Source organism: Equus asinus, chromosome 2, assembly GCF_041296235.1.
Source record: "Equus asinus isolate D_3611 breed Donkey chromosome 2, EquAss-T2T_v2, whole genome shotgun sequence".
NCBI lineage: Eukaryota > Metazoa > Chordata > Mammalia > Perissodactyla > Equidae > Equus > Equus asinus.
In genome coordinates, this window is record NC_091791.1 from 85747499 (window position 1) to 85765446 (window position 17948).

The 17948-nt window shown below is 46.5% G+C and overlaps 1 protein-coding gene across 39 annotated transcripts in view; it reads right to left on the reverse strand.

The window, feature by feature from the left end:
- DISC1 (DISC1 scaffold protein) overlaps nucleotides 1-17948 on the reverse strand; it is a 395918-nt gene that overhangs the window by 306764 nt on the left and 71206 nt on the right. For all 39 annotated transcript variants that reach the window (XR_011496343.1, XR_011496347.1, XR_011496346.1 and 36 more), the window contains exon 2: nucleotides 3246-4246. Coding sequence is in view for 14 of the 39 variants with exons in the window: in XM_070492665.1 (XP_070348766.1) it covers nucleotides 3246-4246 (1001 nt within the window). In the remaining 25 variants the exon portion in view is untranslated. The remainder of the gene's footprint in view (nucleotides 1-3245; nucleotides 4247-17948) is intronic.

A 17948-nucleotide genomic window follows, 5' to 3' on the forward strand; every position in this document is an offset into this window, starting at 1 on the left:
CAGATCCTATCGTTTGAGACAAGACATGAGTTTAAATTGAACTGTGGGGAGAAGGGTGAATTTATTCTTCTTTGACTCAAATTCTCTCAACCTGAGCTGTTTCTCTAATGATATTGATAGGCAATATCCTGGGTACTTGCTCAGTGCCAGACTCATCTGTAGCACTTTGCATGCAGGAGCACACTTAACCCTCACGACAGGCTAATGAGGTAGGCGCTGTGGTTCTCTCTCCTTCTACAAGAGCATCTTGAGGCACAAGACAAGTAAGCCAATTACCTAAAGACACACAGCGAGGAACAGAAAGAACGAGGCTACCACCCAGGCCGTCCCACTAACTTGCCACGCTGCAGAGCTCCGTGGGTAACACCCACAGGCCCCAGCAGGCACCGCAGGCAGTAGGGCTCACCCCCTCCAGAAGCCCAGTAGTGTGGGAAGCGTGCGCCGGGCACTGTGGCTGTGTGCAAGTGCCATGGGTGAACCAGCAGCAACCACGCCCTTCTTCCCCACAGAATAACTCTCTAGTAGATTATGACCAATTATTTCTTTTAAAAGCTGCATTTGGCTGGTAAAGGAGAAAGGAAGAAATGTAGCTAGCATTGATTTTACTTCTTTTTAAAACTAAAAATTATGAAATCACTCAAAAGGTGAGTCACGGTGGCTTTCTGTAGCCACAGCCCCTGGAATTTCAGCTCACGGTCCTCCAATGTCTCGGTGGCTCAGAGAGCCAGCATGGTGAGCCTGTGCACAACTGGGTCCCCAGAGAGCCACATTCGCTCATGGTTCACAGACTCCAGTTTACCAAAAACTCCAGGTTCTCAAGAGGAAGTGATCAATCTCCAGGTAGGAGGAGCTAAAAGGAAGAAAAAAACTATTGGGGCTACCAAAACCCAGCGGGCCGAATCCTGTGGACTGCCATGGGATCCTCACCAAGGCAAGTTTCTGATTGCATGGTTACTGGGCGCAAGGGAAGCTGGTCATTACAACAGCATTCTACTTTGGCTTCACTTGAGTCAAAATCTGGATTTCTGAGATGGAGAAATGCAGATATATTGCCCAGATTTTTTTAAAAGTTCTCAGAAATGCAGTGTTGAAAACTGGCATCTAAAGTCAGAAAAGTATGATGATGCCAACCTCTACTTGGTGCCTTCGTCCCGTGTACATCTGCCTCTCAGATTCTCTTCTTATGCCTTAGACAGCTGAGCCAAGAAATCCATCAATTAGATATCTGTGGCCCATCTTAACAAGATTGAGTTCACTAAAAATAAAAATTAGTCGAGCTCCTGCTGAGGGCCAGGAAATAGGCGAGGCATTTGGCATCCCAAAATGTCTAGCAGAAGCGATCTGTGGTTATGGGGCTCGTAGTCAAGTGAGGAACTTGAACCCACAAACAAATTTTTATTACCTGTGGTGAGTGCTATTATGGAGCATATCCAGAGTGCTATGGGGACAAATGGAAGATGGGATTCATCTGGTCTAGAGGGGGCAGGAAATGGCTCACAAGGAAGTGGCTTTGGAGTCACAACTAAAGGGATAAGTAGGAGCTTGGCAGGCGGGAGAGTGCAGGAAGGTCAAACCAGGCAGAGAGAAAAGTAAGCAAAGGCCTGAAGCACAGCTTTCTGTGGTGTCTTCAGGAACAGGAAGCAGCCCCAGACGGCCGAGCCGGCAGGAGTAAGGCACTGGGGCAGGCTGCAGCAGGCTGGGAAAAGTCTCGATGATCAGGATAAGGAGCTTGGATATTGTCCAGAGAGGAGCAATGAGCCACAAATGGTTTAAGCCAAGGAATAACACTATCCCGTCAGTGTTTCGAAAGATAACTGTGCTGGCCACACAGAAGATAAATTGGAGAAGAGAGACACTCGAGGAGGGTAAATGTGTCAAGAATCTCTTGCAAAACCCCGGTGAAAGATAACAAGGATTCGAACCAGGGCAGTGACGGTGGCTTGAGACGAGGTTAGCTGTAGGACTGAGAGGGTTTGGAGGCTGAGCAGATGTGGGGAGGGATGGAGAGGGAGGTATTAAAGATGACTGCAGTTTCTCTAAGGAAGTGAATAGATTCTATTGATTCAAATCGACAAATACATATCAGGAATGAGGCCCTTAGAACAGGTTTGGTGGCGAAGACAATGGCATCAGTTTTGGACACATCTAACTAGAGGGTTTCACACATCACCTGGGAATAGAGACCTGCATGTTTGGCCTGGCTTCGCTATCTTCCTGGGTTATAAATCAGATGGCTGGGCTAAGGTCCCTATAGGCCAGAACAAAGGAGCTAAACATCACGGAAAGTCGATGAGATGCGATTGCTGAGAATGAACGTGAACTTCACATTTTCAGGTACTTCTACCAAATGCCTGATGAGGGGTGCTCCACTTCCCTGCTTACAGTGTGTGTGCACACACGTACGCATATACACATGTGCACACATACTCGCGTGCACACATACACAAACACACACCCCAGAAGGAAAATGCAATCTTTCAAGAGGATGAGGCACACAGCCCAATGGGTCAGCCACGAAGCATCTCTACCTTGGTCTCTCTAGGAACTTTCTGGGGTGGAACAATCCTGCCTACTCCTGGCTGTACCCAGCCCTCAACAACTGGGTGGACAGCGCTATCATAATGTAAAGACATACACTGACACTGTCTGTCCCAATTTCCAAAGCACTTACATATTCATTTGAGCTGCAGAGAATCCTGTGCGGCGTTGATACCTCTAAATAAGGAAAGTGAGGGCCTGAGAGGTTTAGTACCAGAAACAGTCTCCTGAGTCTATGTTAGGCAGCTGCAGCAGGATGAAATGAGATGAGGGCAGTAATGCAAATGAGCTCAGGACCACCCTCAATGCAGGGCATCACCGTCTTCATATCCCTCAACCCCTTCCGCACACCAGCCAGCTGCGTCTCCCTGCTCCCTGGCCCGGATTTCCCGTTTCAAAGCATAGCTAGGCGGAGCTAACCACACATCACCCAGGCCAGGAAGTGCAGAGGAGCTGGGGGCCCACAGAGAGCAAATCAGAGCATCGAAGCAACAGAGAAGACATAAGCGAGAACAGATTTGTGTCCAAACTGAAAGAGAAGACACAGAAGTACAGGAACATCTTCCTGCAGCCGGCCGCAAGAGGAGCTGCTGCAATTTCTAGGGTGGAAGTGCGTCAACCCCAGAACCACTTATTTCCTGCCCTCTGCCCAGAGCTAATCTGAGCTGTGACGCTCGTGGGGCCCCAGAGGCTGGGGAGACACCGACCTCCAGTTGCCTCCGGTCACTCAGCAGGCAGTCCAGCAGCACGGGCTCGCATTTCCCAAGCAGCTCGTCCCAACGGTGAGAGTCCCCCAAGCTGCTGCCTTCGAACCATGAGGAATCTGGGGAGCAGGAGGAGGCAGCGTCCGTGTCCGACAAAGACACCATCTCACACTCCAGCCGGGGGCTGCCCGCTGCAGCCTGGGCAGAGTCTGCTAGGCCCTGAGTAGCCTTGAGGTTGAAGGCGGGAGAGAGAAGTCGAGGGTGTTCGTGGGGGCTGTCCAAGCTGAGAGCCTTGGCTTCCAGCTCCTCGGGCCTCTGATGAGGGGCCTCGGCCTCTCTGGATGGCGGGCAGCCTTCGGCTTCTCCACGTTCCCCGGCAGAGCCAAGTGAGAGCTGAATGAAGCTAAAGCTGGAGGTGAAGGCATCCTGAGAGCCGGCGGGGGCTGAGGGAAACTTCAGGCCACTTTGGAGGCTGCAGCTGTTACTACTCATCTCCTTTGGGGCAAGACAGCCTTTGGTCCAGGTGCCCCTTCCTCCTTCAGTGCAGGCTGCATCCCAACCAGGGCCTGGGGCCTCAGAGCTGTCCATGGATGGAAGCTCCTCCTGACACCCAGTGTCCCCAGGGCCACAAGACCTGGTTAGCCTGTCGGGCAGCTTGGTGCCAGCTCTGAGCTGAATCCCAAAGAGCCCTGAGGTTCCTCTCACAGGGGTCAGAGCCAGGCCTAGGTGGTCCACAGATGTCACAGCTGTGATGCCCTTGGAAACAGGATTCCCAACGGAGGGGCCTTGCCCCTGGCCTCCAGGGTCAAGGCCACATGGGCTGGCCCTGGACTCAGAGTGGTGGGACTCCTCACTGCACATCCCTCCCTGGGCCCAGAACGGAGTGCCCACTGCTGGGGAGAGGAACCCGATCCGGGGCCCAGCTGTGCTTCTCATGTAGCCTGGCCTCCGTGCCAGCCGCTTCTTCCGGAAAGAGGCTGCAGGTGGTAAGCAATCCTGGCTGCCTGGAAAGAAGAGAGAAAACAGCACTGTAAACACACAGATCTCACTGGCCTAGCTGGAAGTGCATTTGGAGAACATCCTAGGCTTCGAGGTCATCTTTCGGTGCCTCTGCCAAAGAGAGATGCTGGCTCAGTGGTCACGGGGCCAACCGGTATGAAAATTCTGATGACCCCTGGGAAGTGTTTGCCTTGAACGTGTAGAAACAACACAGCAGCCCAGCTCTTCTGTTGAGCAGAGCAGCTGGCGTTGCTGTGTGTTGTGCCAACACGTCAGCATGCACAACGGAGACACCACCTCAGCAGCTCCTTCTGAACCCCCATCCTCTCGCCTCTTAGTCTTTCAGGCACATCAGCACTTTCATCCTGGCGTGGGCCTGGAAAGCAAATGATTTGAAACTGAATGCCAGCGCACTCCTCAAAATGCGATCCAATCGCTTACTCTAGGTACTCATCGAACAATACACAAGTTTCCATTATCTGAACTATCAGTGTCCTTGCATGCCTGTGGACCACGGAGAGCCGGCTGTAACACAATTTATGCCCATCAGTTCATCTCACACGGTGGATTACAGGGGGCCCTGCTTGACGTGTTCTCAAAATCAGGGCCTCTCCTCCTCCCGGCTATGTGAGAGGCAGAAACAATAAACAATATTGATGCCTCACAGAGGCAGGATAGGACAGCAGTTGAGAGCATAGACCCTGGCACCTCCTTACCTGGTGCAAACCCTGACTGTGCCATTGCTGGCTGTGTGACCATCCGCAAGTTACTTAACCTCTCTATGCCTGAGTTTGCTTCTCAGTAAAATGGAGATATTAACAGTGCCTCTCTCATAGGGTGGCTGTGAGCATTCAACCACATGAGTTTCTAGATATAGACGGCTTAGAACAGTGCCTGGCACACGTAATAAATGTGATCAAAGCATTAGTTATTATTTTTACATTGCATAACACATTATTCATAATGTGTTTTTATCTACATTAATTTCACTTGCTCCCTACCAAAATCATGTGAATCAATCAGACCAGGAATCATAACTTTCCTTTTATAATTAAGGAAACTGAGGCTCAGAGATTCGACATTCTGGAAACAGCTGCAAGTGGCCGAGAGACCAGTGCGGAAGTCTCCTGACTTTACTGGCTCACACGATGCCCCCACCTCGCAGCCCTGCCGCAACGAGAATCAGATGAGATGGAGGCATACAAGGAAGAACATGCAGCACTAAACACAGTTGTAGGTATACTACAGCCTGTGGCAACAGTGGAACAAAGCTTCTCTCCAGGCCCGCACAGCTTGCTCTGCCTCCCAGAACAGAGACGGTCACGGTAAACAGAAGGTGCTAGGCATTTAGGATCCCACAGTGTTAAGATCATGGCACACACCAGTCTCTGGAATGGGTGTCATTGACAATCCCTGGGGAAGTGAGCACAATGACCCATGGGCCACCTGTTCCCTGAATTTGAGCATCTGAGGACAAGAGAGTGCAAGATGTGTCCACCCGGTGGCCTGCTCTTGCCAACCGGGTATGCTAACTGCTGAGACCCCAGGAAGGGTTAAGACCACCCTGAATACACAGAATTCTGGAAGCCTACAGGGAAGGAAGGAATGGAAGCAAGGGCTATAAGCAAAGGAGTGGGAGTGGAAGTCAGGATAAAGGAAGGGAGGGAGGCATGTAACACTACAACCCTAGGAGCTTGGTACCATTTCATTTTATAAATAATAAAATTAAAACTCAGAAGGTCTTAATTTGCCCCAGAAGTCCCTAATCATAATTTACCAAAGCCTGTTTTGCTCACTACTTAACAATCAACCAGCACAATGCCCTACATTTAAGTTGCTTCATAAATCGTGAATGAATGAATGGATGTGTGGATGGATGGAGGGAAGGAAGGATGGATGGTGGGATAGATGGATGGATGGATGGGTGGGTGAACTGAGGCCTATCTGATTCCAAAACACATGCTCTTTCTATATCCTTTGCCCCCAAGTAGATCACTTAGGATAACTTGAAATGACAAGAAATCAGAAGAAAAATTTATTTTTCTTTGCTTCACAACAGAGGCCATGCAAAGTTGGAATCAGCAGAAAAGGACATGACGAAAATGTATGGAAGGAAACATTAATATCATTAGTAGCCAAATTGGACTACCCATTAGGATGGCTACCATAAAAAAAATAAGATTTGATGAAAATATGGAAAAATTGGAATCACTGTGTACTGTAGATGGGAATGTAAAATGGTACAGCTGAAAACAGTATAGTAGTTCCTCAAAAAATTAAAAATATAATTACTACAGGGTCTAGCAATTCCACTTCTCGGTATATACCCAAAAGAATTGAAAGCAGGACTTCAAAGGGATATTTACCCACCCTTGTTCATTGCAGCATTATTCACAATAGCCAAAGGTGGAAGCAACTCAAGCATCCATCAATGGATGGATGGATAAACAAAACACGGTGTGTACATACAACGGAAAATTATTCAGCCTTATAAAGGAAGGAAATGCTGACACATGCACAACACAGATGAACCTTGAGGACATTATGCTAAGTGAAATAAGCCAGTCACAAAAGGACAAATATTGTTTGAATCCATTCATATGAGGTACCTAGGGGAGTCAAATTAATAGAGCCAGAAAGTAGAAGTGTGGTTGTCAGGGGCTGGAGGCCAGCAGGGAGAAATTATGGGGAGTTAGTGTTGAACGGGGACAGAGCTTCAGTTTGGGAAGATGAAAAAGTTCTGGAGATGGGTGGTTGTGATGGGTGAACAACAATGTGAATGTTCTTCATGTCACTGAACTGTACACTTACAAGCAGTTAAGAGGGTAAATTCTATGTTATACATATTTTACCACAGTTAAAAATTTTAAAAAAAGATTTTAATAGACCAAATTGGGTCACCACGCTCTCTGGTCCTGTACCTTCCCTCAGGGATTTCATCATCTGAGGATGTCCCCTGCACGTTGTGGTCCTGACTACAAGGAGAGCAGTCTGCAGAGGTCTGCGGGAGCTCAGGTGTGAGCAGAAGGCGGCCAAGGAGAAGAAAGACTAACTCTCATGTGCCCTGTAAAACTGGCAAAATAGTTTTTAAAGAACAGTGACTCCAAAAGGAAGTACAGAGAACATTGAATTCTGGCTTCAATTACCAAAGGAAAACAATTCAGCAATATCATATCTCAAGAAAAGGGTCCTGTGAAATCTATATTGCCTTTTGGCTTCAAAAGTCTGAACTATTTTTTTATGCAAGTACCAGTGACCCAAATAACGCTTCTACAATTAAAAGATCAATGTTAAGTGGAAAATATTTGTTTGAAATTTCATTTCTTTTCAAATGCCTGAGGGCACTTCAGCCTGAGCAGCATTTTCTCACACCATTTAACCAAGGGCCCAGCTCCAGCATCCACCTGAGCACTCATACAGCCTGCCCCCTGGCTTGGGCCTTCCCAGAGGGTGGCCCAAGAAGCAGAGACTGTCACACACTATTAATCCTAACCCTCAAGAGAGGGCAGAGGAGCTGACAGAGCCAGATCTGGAGGGCACTTCTGGAATGAGCTAGAAGGATTGGAAGAAATTCATATTGGGCAGACAGCTGCTCTGAAACCTCTAGGAAGACCCCCAGTTCCCCATAACCAAAGTCCCCTATTTACACTTTTTTTTAATTTTTATTTTTTGAGGAAGCTTATGATGTCCCCCCTGACCAGAAATCAATTATCACTTATATATCCTGCCTGAAATCCTACCTATTAGATTAGTGTAAAATCCAAGGCCTGCCATCAGGCCCTGAAGTTAAGGAAGGGTAATGATGCACTCAGACCTTAGAGAGAAAGATTCCTTCCTGACATGCTGCAGTCAGCTTGGGGGATGGAGGTTAGAGCAACCAGGAAGTACATCGTGGCACAGCAGAAGGCCCGAAGGGCAGGCAGGCTTGAAGAGCTGGCCCAAGAAACCAGCTGTGCCCTCTGTTCTTTGTAAAACCCAGAGGTGGCTTTGTTCTTCCCATCTGGCCCCAGAAAGGCTGAAATAGAAGAGGAAGCCTCACTCAGCCTCCTCCATCCCTCACAGCCTCCCACTCCATCATAGATTCTAGGGAGGGGAGGAATAGACTCCTCTCCATCAATACAGACCTCTGGTCCCTGGTTATATAGGATCCTCATCTCCATCCCCATTCAGCCCAATGAGCTCTGAGACTGAAGGGAAGCGAAAGATAGTAGCGTAGATTAGACCCCGATGTCAAAGGACCTCTATATATGGTCCAGACAAGGTGCCCAGAAATATCTGCTCACCTAACTTATTGGGACAATTAGGGGAGGCCAATGTTAACCAGCCACATCAGTGAGAATTCTGTCCAGCTTGCCTCTGATGCTCTCCCTTCCTCCATCCAAATCCTTCCAATTCTTTAGCTTCCAACTCCCTTCCCCATCAACTACCCTGTCCTGATCACCCAGTTCACAGGGCTTCACCAATTGTCCACATCACTCCTTTCCCTCTATTTATTAACAGCCAGCACTGCTGGTTATTTTCCTTGGTGTATATAAATTGTTCCCAACTTACACTACATATAAGCTTCCTGAGGTCCTTATAATTCCCCCCAAAAATCCTAGTATACACATTGGCCAGATAATACTCATTTTTAAATAGGAAATCTAAAATATGCAATTTAAGAAAACACGATACTCATGAATTTACTTGAAAGATCTAAATATCAAGACTCAAAGCTAAAATCTACACAAAATGCTCACTTGGGCTTGGGCAAGTCCCTTGGCTGCCCTATACCACAATGATTCTCATGTCTTGTGGGGAAAGCCTGTCTGCCTTCTGAAGGGGAGATACAGAGGCCACGGCTGAGAACCCATAAATAGAGAAGAACAGGCACATAAAGGCTTTACAGAACCAGACTTGGGTACAAATGTAGAGTGGAAGCATAAATGAATATATTCTTTGCATGGAAGGAATTTTAATTCTGTTTGTCATGGTTGGGGCATAAGACTTGTGTGTGTGTGTGTGTGAGGAACACTGGCCCTGAGCTAACATCTGTTGCCAATCTTCCTCTTTTTGCTTGAGGAAGATTGTCTCTGAGCTAACATCAATGCCTTCTTCCTCCATTTTATGTGGGATGCCACCACAGCATGGCTTGACAAGTGGTGCTAGGTCCGTGCCTGGGATCAGAACCCACGAACCCCGGGTGCTGAAGCGGAGGGCGAGAACTTAACCACTATGCCACGGGGCTGGCCCCAGGGGCATAAGACTTTTATAAAACATTCAAGTTAACCAAAGATTCAGAATCTTAAAGAAACCACACATCCCTGTGGATTAACTTAATTCCAAAGACCAGAATCAAATAATATAACTAAGCACAAACACTCTACTGAGCATGAGTTCATCTTTCTTGGATAGTTCAGAGAGCACTTGAGGATTTGGAGGGTTGTTGTAATCTACTGAGCAAGGCAAGTACTAGTGTAAAATAAATCAGCTTTTCCGGCATTTCCATTTAAATTGTGCAATTCGTTTCCAGAGTACTCCCTAATTTATGTGCCACCCCAAAAAACCACCTCATGGGGGGCTGGCCCCGTGGCTGAGTGGTTAAGTTCGCATGCTCCGCTGCAGGCAGCCCAGTGTTTCGTTGGTTCGAGTCCTGGGCGCGGACATGGCACTGCTCGTCAAACCACGCTGAGGCAGCGTCCCACATGCCACAACTAGAAGGACCCACAACAAAGAATATACAACTATGTACTGGGGGGCTTTGGGGAGAAAAAGGAAAAAAATAAAATCTTTAAAAAAAAAAAAAAAACCACCTCATGGGATTAAAGGGAAGAAGGGTGCTGACGCAGGATCACTCGGTGGGATGCAGGACAACTCTAACAAGCAACTTTGGCTCCAGAACTCCCCATCAGCCTGGCCAGAATGCAGCATCTGGGTAATTAGTGAGGACGACTAGCCTCTTCCATGTGCGCTGTAGTCTGAGACCTCCTTCCCTCCCTGTCTCCTCTGCAGGCTCTCCCTGCCTCCTCCTGCCCCCCTCTTTGTCCTTCACAGGCAAATTTCCCTCATTCAGCCTCTTGCATGTCTCATTCTGTCTTGGTGTCTGCCTCTCAGAGGACCCAAACCCTGTCCTAGAGAAAGCACAGCAAGCAAGCACAGGTGGCCCTGCCCTCTGGGGGTTTACCATCTTTCGGGGAAGGAAGAAAGTAATCAAGTGACCACATAGAGAAATACCAATGGGCTGATGAAGGACAGATTTGTGGTGCTGAGCCACAGATGACAGGGCACCTGGCTCTGGCCACATTTGGCTGAGATCCAACATATGAGTGGGAGTTTTAGTGGTCACAGGGAAGGCTGATGGGAAGGGGCTGAGAGAGGAAGGAACAAGGCCAGCTGGAGGACACCGGTGATGGGCACAGGACAGGAGGCAGCCAGACACTGCAGAGCCTATAGGCCGCATGAAGGCTGGATCTTTGCCCTGAGAGGGATGGGAAGCCTGTGAAGGACATTAATCGGGAGAGAGGCACGATCCAATCTCCATGTTCTAAGAGATCCCTCTGTGGAGAACAGACTAGACAGGAGCGAGGAAGAACACAAGGAGAACCGTCAGAGGGCGCCAAACCGAGGGTGAAAGTGGGGGAAGTCAGCCTGTAGCACACATGGGCGTCCTGGTACTTTACAGAGGTGAGGTCACCAAGTCAGGAGGAAATTGCTCTTCAGATATCTATGTCTGCCCTCTGCTCCACACATCATATGGCTTCCAGGGCTTTCTGTGATGAAGTGCAAGGAGCACAGCTTCTTCTTAGCCTTCTGGACACATCTCCCACCCTCTCCCACCCTCCCCCAAGCAATATTTAAACACATAAATACTTAGGGGCCAAACAAGTAATATTCTCAATTAATCTCTCTACAAGGAACTCCTTCCAAAATGATCCTAACTAGGTACCCAGATGCCTACGTTTTTAAAAATATTGCTTGGTCTGCAATGTCTTTCTTTGTAGTTGTTTTCTTCCACTATCACACACACGTCCATATAACACCCCCATACCCAACACAAGCCAGCAACATCCTCAACAATCTAAGCCTAAGTCTGGCCTAAAATTGGAAGTCCAACAGGAAGTACATTTTCAACAGTGCCATCTATGTGCACAAGGAACATGGGGTGGGTGTGTGGGTGTGTGTGTGCACGCGTACACGCGCCTGTATATGTCCAAGTGTAAAAAAAATACAAACCTAATGTGTATGTATACACACATGTATATGGAATGTAGATATACGTACAGAGACAGAGACGCATAGAGAGAGAGAATGTCACACAAGTAAAGTGGTCCTTCTTGCTCCCTTTCAAATCTTCCTGCCCAACAGGCCAATAAAGGAGTTGCCACAGAACCTTGTGCTGGGCTCGCTGACATCTCGCATTCACAAAGGACACTCTCTACCGCTTTGAAAGGCAGATTGTTTTCCTAGACAGGATTATTCACCAGCTGCTGTTGGTGAGCAGAGCCACTTTACCCTGATCTAGCATTTCCGTAATCTTCAAAGCAGCGTGCACTGCAGGTATAGACGCCAGCAGGTCAGCAGGCTGCCCAGAGTTCCGTGACAGCAAAGCTTGGTCTGTTCTCCTGTCAGCCTCCTGGTCACCCGAATGCAAGAGCTTTGACTCCTGGGCCGCAGACATCACTGCTCGTAACAGCCTCACAGTCAGAAGGGACGAACCGGACACCGAATTGTGGTTTAAGTGACTACAGTGTTAGCCCTGAATCCATGAAACTGGGAAGATTGCTCTTCTTGGAACACAGGAGAGAGATAGTGCTAAAAGTAGGGAAAAAAGCAGAAGAATGATAAACACAATATAAATTGGTTGAGGAGGAGGACATGATGAGCGAGAGGGGTTTCAAGGGTAACATTAAGCCAGGTGGTGGTTACGCTGGTTCTCCAACAGTGTAAGCAAACCTATGTATAATTATATAGTAAACACAATGAATATAGAAATATAATTGTCATAACAGTGAGATATTTGATGATAATTTTTCAGAGCCACAGTCCCCACCCTCAAGGAGCTCACGGCTCCGTGGAGAAGGCAGATATGTCAAGAAACAGAGGCAGACCAGGCTGTGAGCAACACCACAGGAGGCAGGAAGACCTGCCTGTGTGGACACTTGTGACCCATTGTCCTCAGCTTTAGCTCGTCAGCTGAAACGCTGAGACTGGAGAGGTGGTTCCCAAACTTGGCTGCACATTAGTCACCAGGGGATCTTTAAAAATTCCAAAGTCCAGGACACACCCAAGACCGATGAAGTCACAGCGTTGGGGAGAGGCACTCAGGCCTGGGTGCCTCTTGAACTCCCTGGTGATTCCAGTGGGCAGCCAGGGCTGGGAGCCTCTGCCTTAGGGGACAGTCCTCTTTGACATCCTAGCACACTTGGAATTCTAATGCATCATAAACAATGTTCATGACACTGAGGAGGTTGTTTCTGTGCAGAATCTTCTCTCTCCCCCAAACTTTTTTGTTTCTCGAAATGGGGCTTTCTCTGCTAACTGCTACATGTGGACAAAGTGGGGTCTGTATTTAAAATCTGTTCCCATACATCTGTTCTGAATCTTCTACCCCACATAGGGTTTCCGCTTTCGATCAGACAATGGGAGTTTGCAATGCTGCTTGCAATGTCTGGTCTGTAAAATGGGACTCTATCTCATGGAACTGCCAGGAGGATAGATAAGATTATGAATTCCACTGCTCTATACCATGCCTGGCACAGAGTAACCATTCAAAAACTATTTTTATTTTCAATTCAGGAATAAAGACAAGATCGTCATTCTGAAGCAAAGGCACCTGGACATGGCCACCTGGAGGTAGAGTTCAAGGCAAGGCTACACCAATGCAACCTCAGCTCTGCCTTGTCTGTACTGACAAGGCTCCTGGGGCCAGCAGGGATCTATACCAGCGCACACATACGCACAGCATCCAGCACCGTGTCACGTGGACACTCAACCTATGCTCTCTTGTAGACCAACACCTTCCCGGCTCTCTGATTCAATTTTCTGGCTTCTATTTTCTCTCCTTTTTACCCGTGGATTTCCTTCCTCTTTTAGCAGCAAAAGATTCCTAAACCCTGTGCAAGGGTTTGCTCCAAAATCACTGAGCAGTCTCTCTCCACAGTGCTATTAATTCTCATAAACGGTTGTTTTTTTTCTTTTCACGGAAAGCGCTACTCAAAAATCGGATCGCCATCTGAACCCCCTCAAGAGTGCTACTAGCTACAGATGAGCGTCTCTAATGAATTTTTTAACTGCTGCCCTAATAAAATATGGATGAGCCAGAAGGAGCCCTCTCTGTAACTGTTATTTCAAAACAACTAGACGACTTAAGTTTCGGCTCTTATTTTTGCAGCAAAGAGCGGCAAGCTCTCACATCCACTCTAACAAAAGATAGCTTTTTTCATGCTACTCCATCTGTAAAGTTCACAGGTACCTTTTTAATGCCATATTTTATGCATGGGCTTATTTTCATGGCTTTCTAAATGTCCCGCTTTGCATGCCAAATTTGAGATATGTTTATTAAAAAATGATCCCAAATTGTCAGCACTTCTCACATAAGTAGCACCCTAGAGACTGAAGTGTCTTTCAAGGAAGTCCCTCCTTTGCACTAAATTTTTATAATACTCAGAATTTAAGCCCACATCAAAGGTTAGCGCCACTTTAAATGTCTGACCTTGAAAATGATACAATTATAGCATGATAAATGTCCTGCTCTACGGTCCTACTAGAAAACCAGAGGAAATTCGGTATTTTTCTTCCACATTCCAGTATTGGAACTTGGCACACTAGAGTGAGGAAATAAGAAAGAAATCAGAATTATACAATTCCTATGTTAAAGGATCTACACCTCTTTGCTGCTGTATGCATGAGAGTGGGTGTCGAGGGTGAACTGTAAATTACCCGGGTCTCAGTAAATTAACTGAGATATAAGGAAACATTTTATAATAGAATATGATCGTCTTTTGTCTACACTTGGCTCTTCTTTCATAAAACATCTCTAGTCTCACTTCATATCAAGATACCATACATATACCTTCCGAGTTTTAAGAGGCCATGACTACATCCAGCAAGCTCAAATCTTTCTGATTGATTCAAAACACCACTAGCATTTGGAGTCGATGATCACTAGGCAGGGCTGGACTGAAGCTAACCTTTGCACTGCCTACGAATCAAGGGTTTGTTTAAACATTAATACTTTACAGGAGATTACAGTGGGGAACACTTAGGAAGTTTTAAGAGAGCAAACTGTTTTCAAGTGCCCGTTTACATTCAAACAGTGCAAACTAATTATAAAGCATTCTCGTCTCTTCTTGCCTTTATAGTCCCTCTACACTATGGAATCGTCTTGAATAAAGCAACACATTTTACTGCTAAGACGACGTCTCCATGGATGCTTTGATGCTTAAATATCTGAAGTGTGCTTTGGTTATATCAATATGTTTCCACATTGTGGAAAGCAACTGAATATCCTCGCTAAACTTTTGAAAGCTTTTGTTCCAAAAGTGGCATATTTTATGATTTTTAAATTATTAAAATGAGATGCTAGTGTCTCCACCAGTCACTACTATCAGACAGATATCATATGAACTCTCAGATCGGGGCCATCTGCCAGGGGAGGCAAAGGGGAGGTGCTCCCCTGAAGCCCAGAATTCAGGATGTGGTGATGACACACACTTAGATGTCACAGCCAGGCACCAGTCAGCACCAAGCTGGGTCACCTGATCTGTCCATCAGAAACCAACCAGGGGGAAATCACTCATAGGGTCCAAGGCTGTGCCTACCAGAGAGGTGAGTGCATCGATGAGGAATGGAATTCCCCAGTGGGCACACGCTGGCCAGTAAGCTGGGCCTTATCGCCTCGTTTCATGCAATTCAAGTCACCCGTGCAAACTGGTGTCCACGATCAACTGTCCATTAGAAAAGAAACTAACACTCAGCATCGCAGGGGCAACAAGACTTTAAGGATGCAGAATGACATTCTCAAGAGAGTTCTGAAGTTAGACTGGGTTTAAATGTCCCTCTGCCCCTTAGACGTGTCAAAGTATGCCTTCTCCGAGCCTCGGTTTTCTCATCTGGGGGATGTTAATTATCTCTTCCTTGCAAGGTGGTCCCCTACAGAGCCTATGCTCTGAGCCACTTGTCCACAGTGCCTCCTCTCAGCATATCCATGACCTCATGGCTGCTGTCATCAACCAGAATAGTGGAGACTGTTCTGAGGAGACAATAAAATCACTAACACATAAGTTCAAAAGCCCGTGAGAGCTGGTGGCAAGTGGTGATATATGCTCAATAATTTTAGTTTCTTTCCCCGAGTTCTTCCAGGCACCTGAAGTCATCACTGTCTTCTGATAACAACTTGGAACCTTCCTGGACAGTCTTTAAAAAGGGAGGAGCTTTAATTTTCTCCCTTTTTCCACCTTTGGGGGGTAGGAACCTGTTAATCACAGGTAATCCTTATAGATATGTTATTCAATGATCTGCTTCAGAGTTAGTTGTGTTTTGGGGTTTTTTTCGGTCTTCTTTTCTTCCTAAGAGAATAAATGGGTGGACATAAAAGTATAGAAGCCCATGGGCATTTCCAAACTATCAGAAATATATCAGGCAGCCTGTAAGCAATTTCTGACAAATATAAGAAACTCATGAAAATTTTAGTAGACCTATATTTTCCCCTAGAGCTACAGAAATCCTCTGCATGTGCATGCCTTGACCAGACACTGCTTTAAAAATCTCCTCATTTTCCTTAGGGGAGCGGTTAAGGAAGAAAGTGACATTTCACATACTCTAAACACTTAAAATCAGGGTTTTTTCCCCCTCTCTCTTCATTTACCATTTCAGTCTTTAGGCTACTTTTCTCACCCCCCGGCAATACCCAAAGGGCTATTTCTTTTTTAAAACAAGGTTTTTAATAGCTAAAACAAACTAGATACACCTGTTTTTCTTTAGAATGGGCTTGAAAAATTGAGCTAGCTCTCACTAAGGGAATAGAGCTTCCTTTGGAAACAGCCTATTTTGAAATAAATGAGGTAATCCTGGGTAATAAATTGGCTTTAATTCACTTATTACACTGAAGGAACGTGAAAATGAGATTGGTAAATTGCTGTGGTGGTCTTTGAGGAATCTGGGGGAATAGGAGACATGTCAACAGACTGGAAACACACAAATACCCTCGCGTGTTCTAAAAAGGGAAGCAGTTCGTTCCTGCAAATTCAAGCCCGGTGATTGGAAACCAGTGGGCATGACATAGACACCAGATAACCTTCTGAAGATTAATAATATGGTTATTTGTGAGCACTTACAAATGGAAAGAGCTTACACGGGTTTATTGCCAATAAATCATGTCAAACTAACTTTATTTTATTTAAACAGGAAATAAGAAAGGGAAAAAGACATAGCATTTATTGAGAAGTCTACTACGTGTCAGGCTCTGTGAATCAGGGGAAAGGTGGCAGACATAACTCTCCGGACTTTACCCAAAGGCTTTGAGAAGGCCTCTGCCGATTTCCCTATGTACAAGTCAAGGCTGGAGGCACGGCAGGTAGAACAGGCAGGTGGATTCGTAGCTGGTGAATGACAGTTCCAGGACAAAGGGTCCTGAATTTTGAATGGATAGCTGGCCAGAGGGAGGGTCCTGCTCCCTGACACAGGGCTCTTTCCTTTGCCCTGTCCTCTTCAATATGATGGATGATAACATCAAGACCTAAAAATGTTCCAAAAAGGATGAGACTCCTATACAACTCTTATATATCATGACAAAGGAGAAGTAATTCCACTCAACAACAGAGGGGAAAGGGAGACCACGATAGCACACCTGCAGAACACACACAACTCCCAGGACCAGGGAAATCCAGCTCATGGGGAAAAGATGTTGCACAGCAGTCTAGGGAGCAAGGAAGCGCCCTTGAAATGGAAGACAAGACAAAGACAGAGCAAGCCGTCAACCAGTGAGCTTCTGAAGGATGCAGGCCAATGGTGCAGGAGCCTCTGTGCAGTTCTCCTTCACAGCGGCATCTTTAAGGATGCAGGCAACGGCACACAGGTACCTTCTAGGAACTCTCAGCCACCTCGAGAGAGCTACGAGCTGAGGAAATTTTGAGAGTAAATGTGTGCGTATAAAGGAAAAGTCTATAAAGAACATATATATCTAATTATAAAATGAACTATTTTCTTGGGGTCAAAAATCGACCTACAACTGTTTTTACATAAAATCCTCCTTCTTGCCTAGATCCCCATGTCTGAGAATGAGCATTAACAACCACAGAGGCGCCAGAGCAAGGCCACACTGAGAAGTGTGATAGGGTGGGGATGGGGCAAGAGGCAGGGAGAGGAACCTGGGGCCTAGCGATCATCCCAAGGGAAAAAGAGATGTGTCATTTTTGCAAGATACACCAAGACAGTACCACACTTTGTGGTCAGGAGTAGCCCAATGACCAATAAGTAGGATACACACAGATGCATATGATTCTATATAAAGTTCACACAAGCTGTGTGCGGAGCATCAAAGTTCTCAGCTTTTCATTATCAATAACACCTTTTAAAAACACATATTCTTTTCACACACAATTGGAAACCTCTAATCAGCTTTGTTTTAAATCCACCAATCCAGAGATTATGCTTGTGGGCACATTTTCAATTATACAACTAATCTGGGGAGAGGGCCAGACAGGATTAAAATCAGGAGGTGAGTTTGGA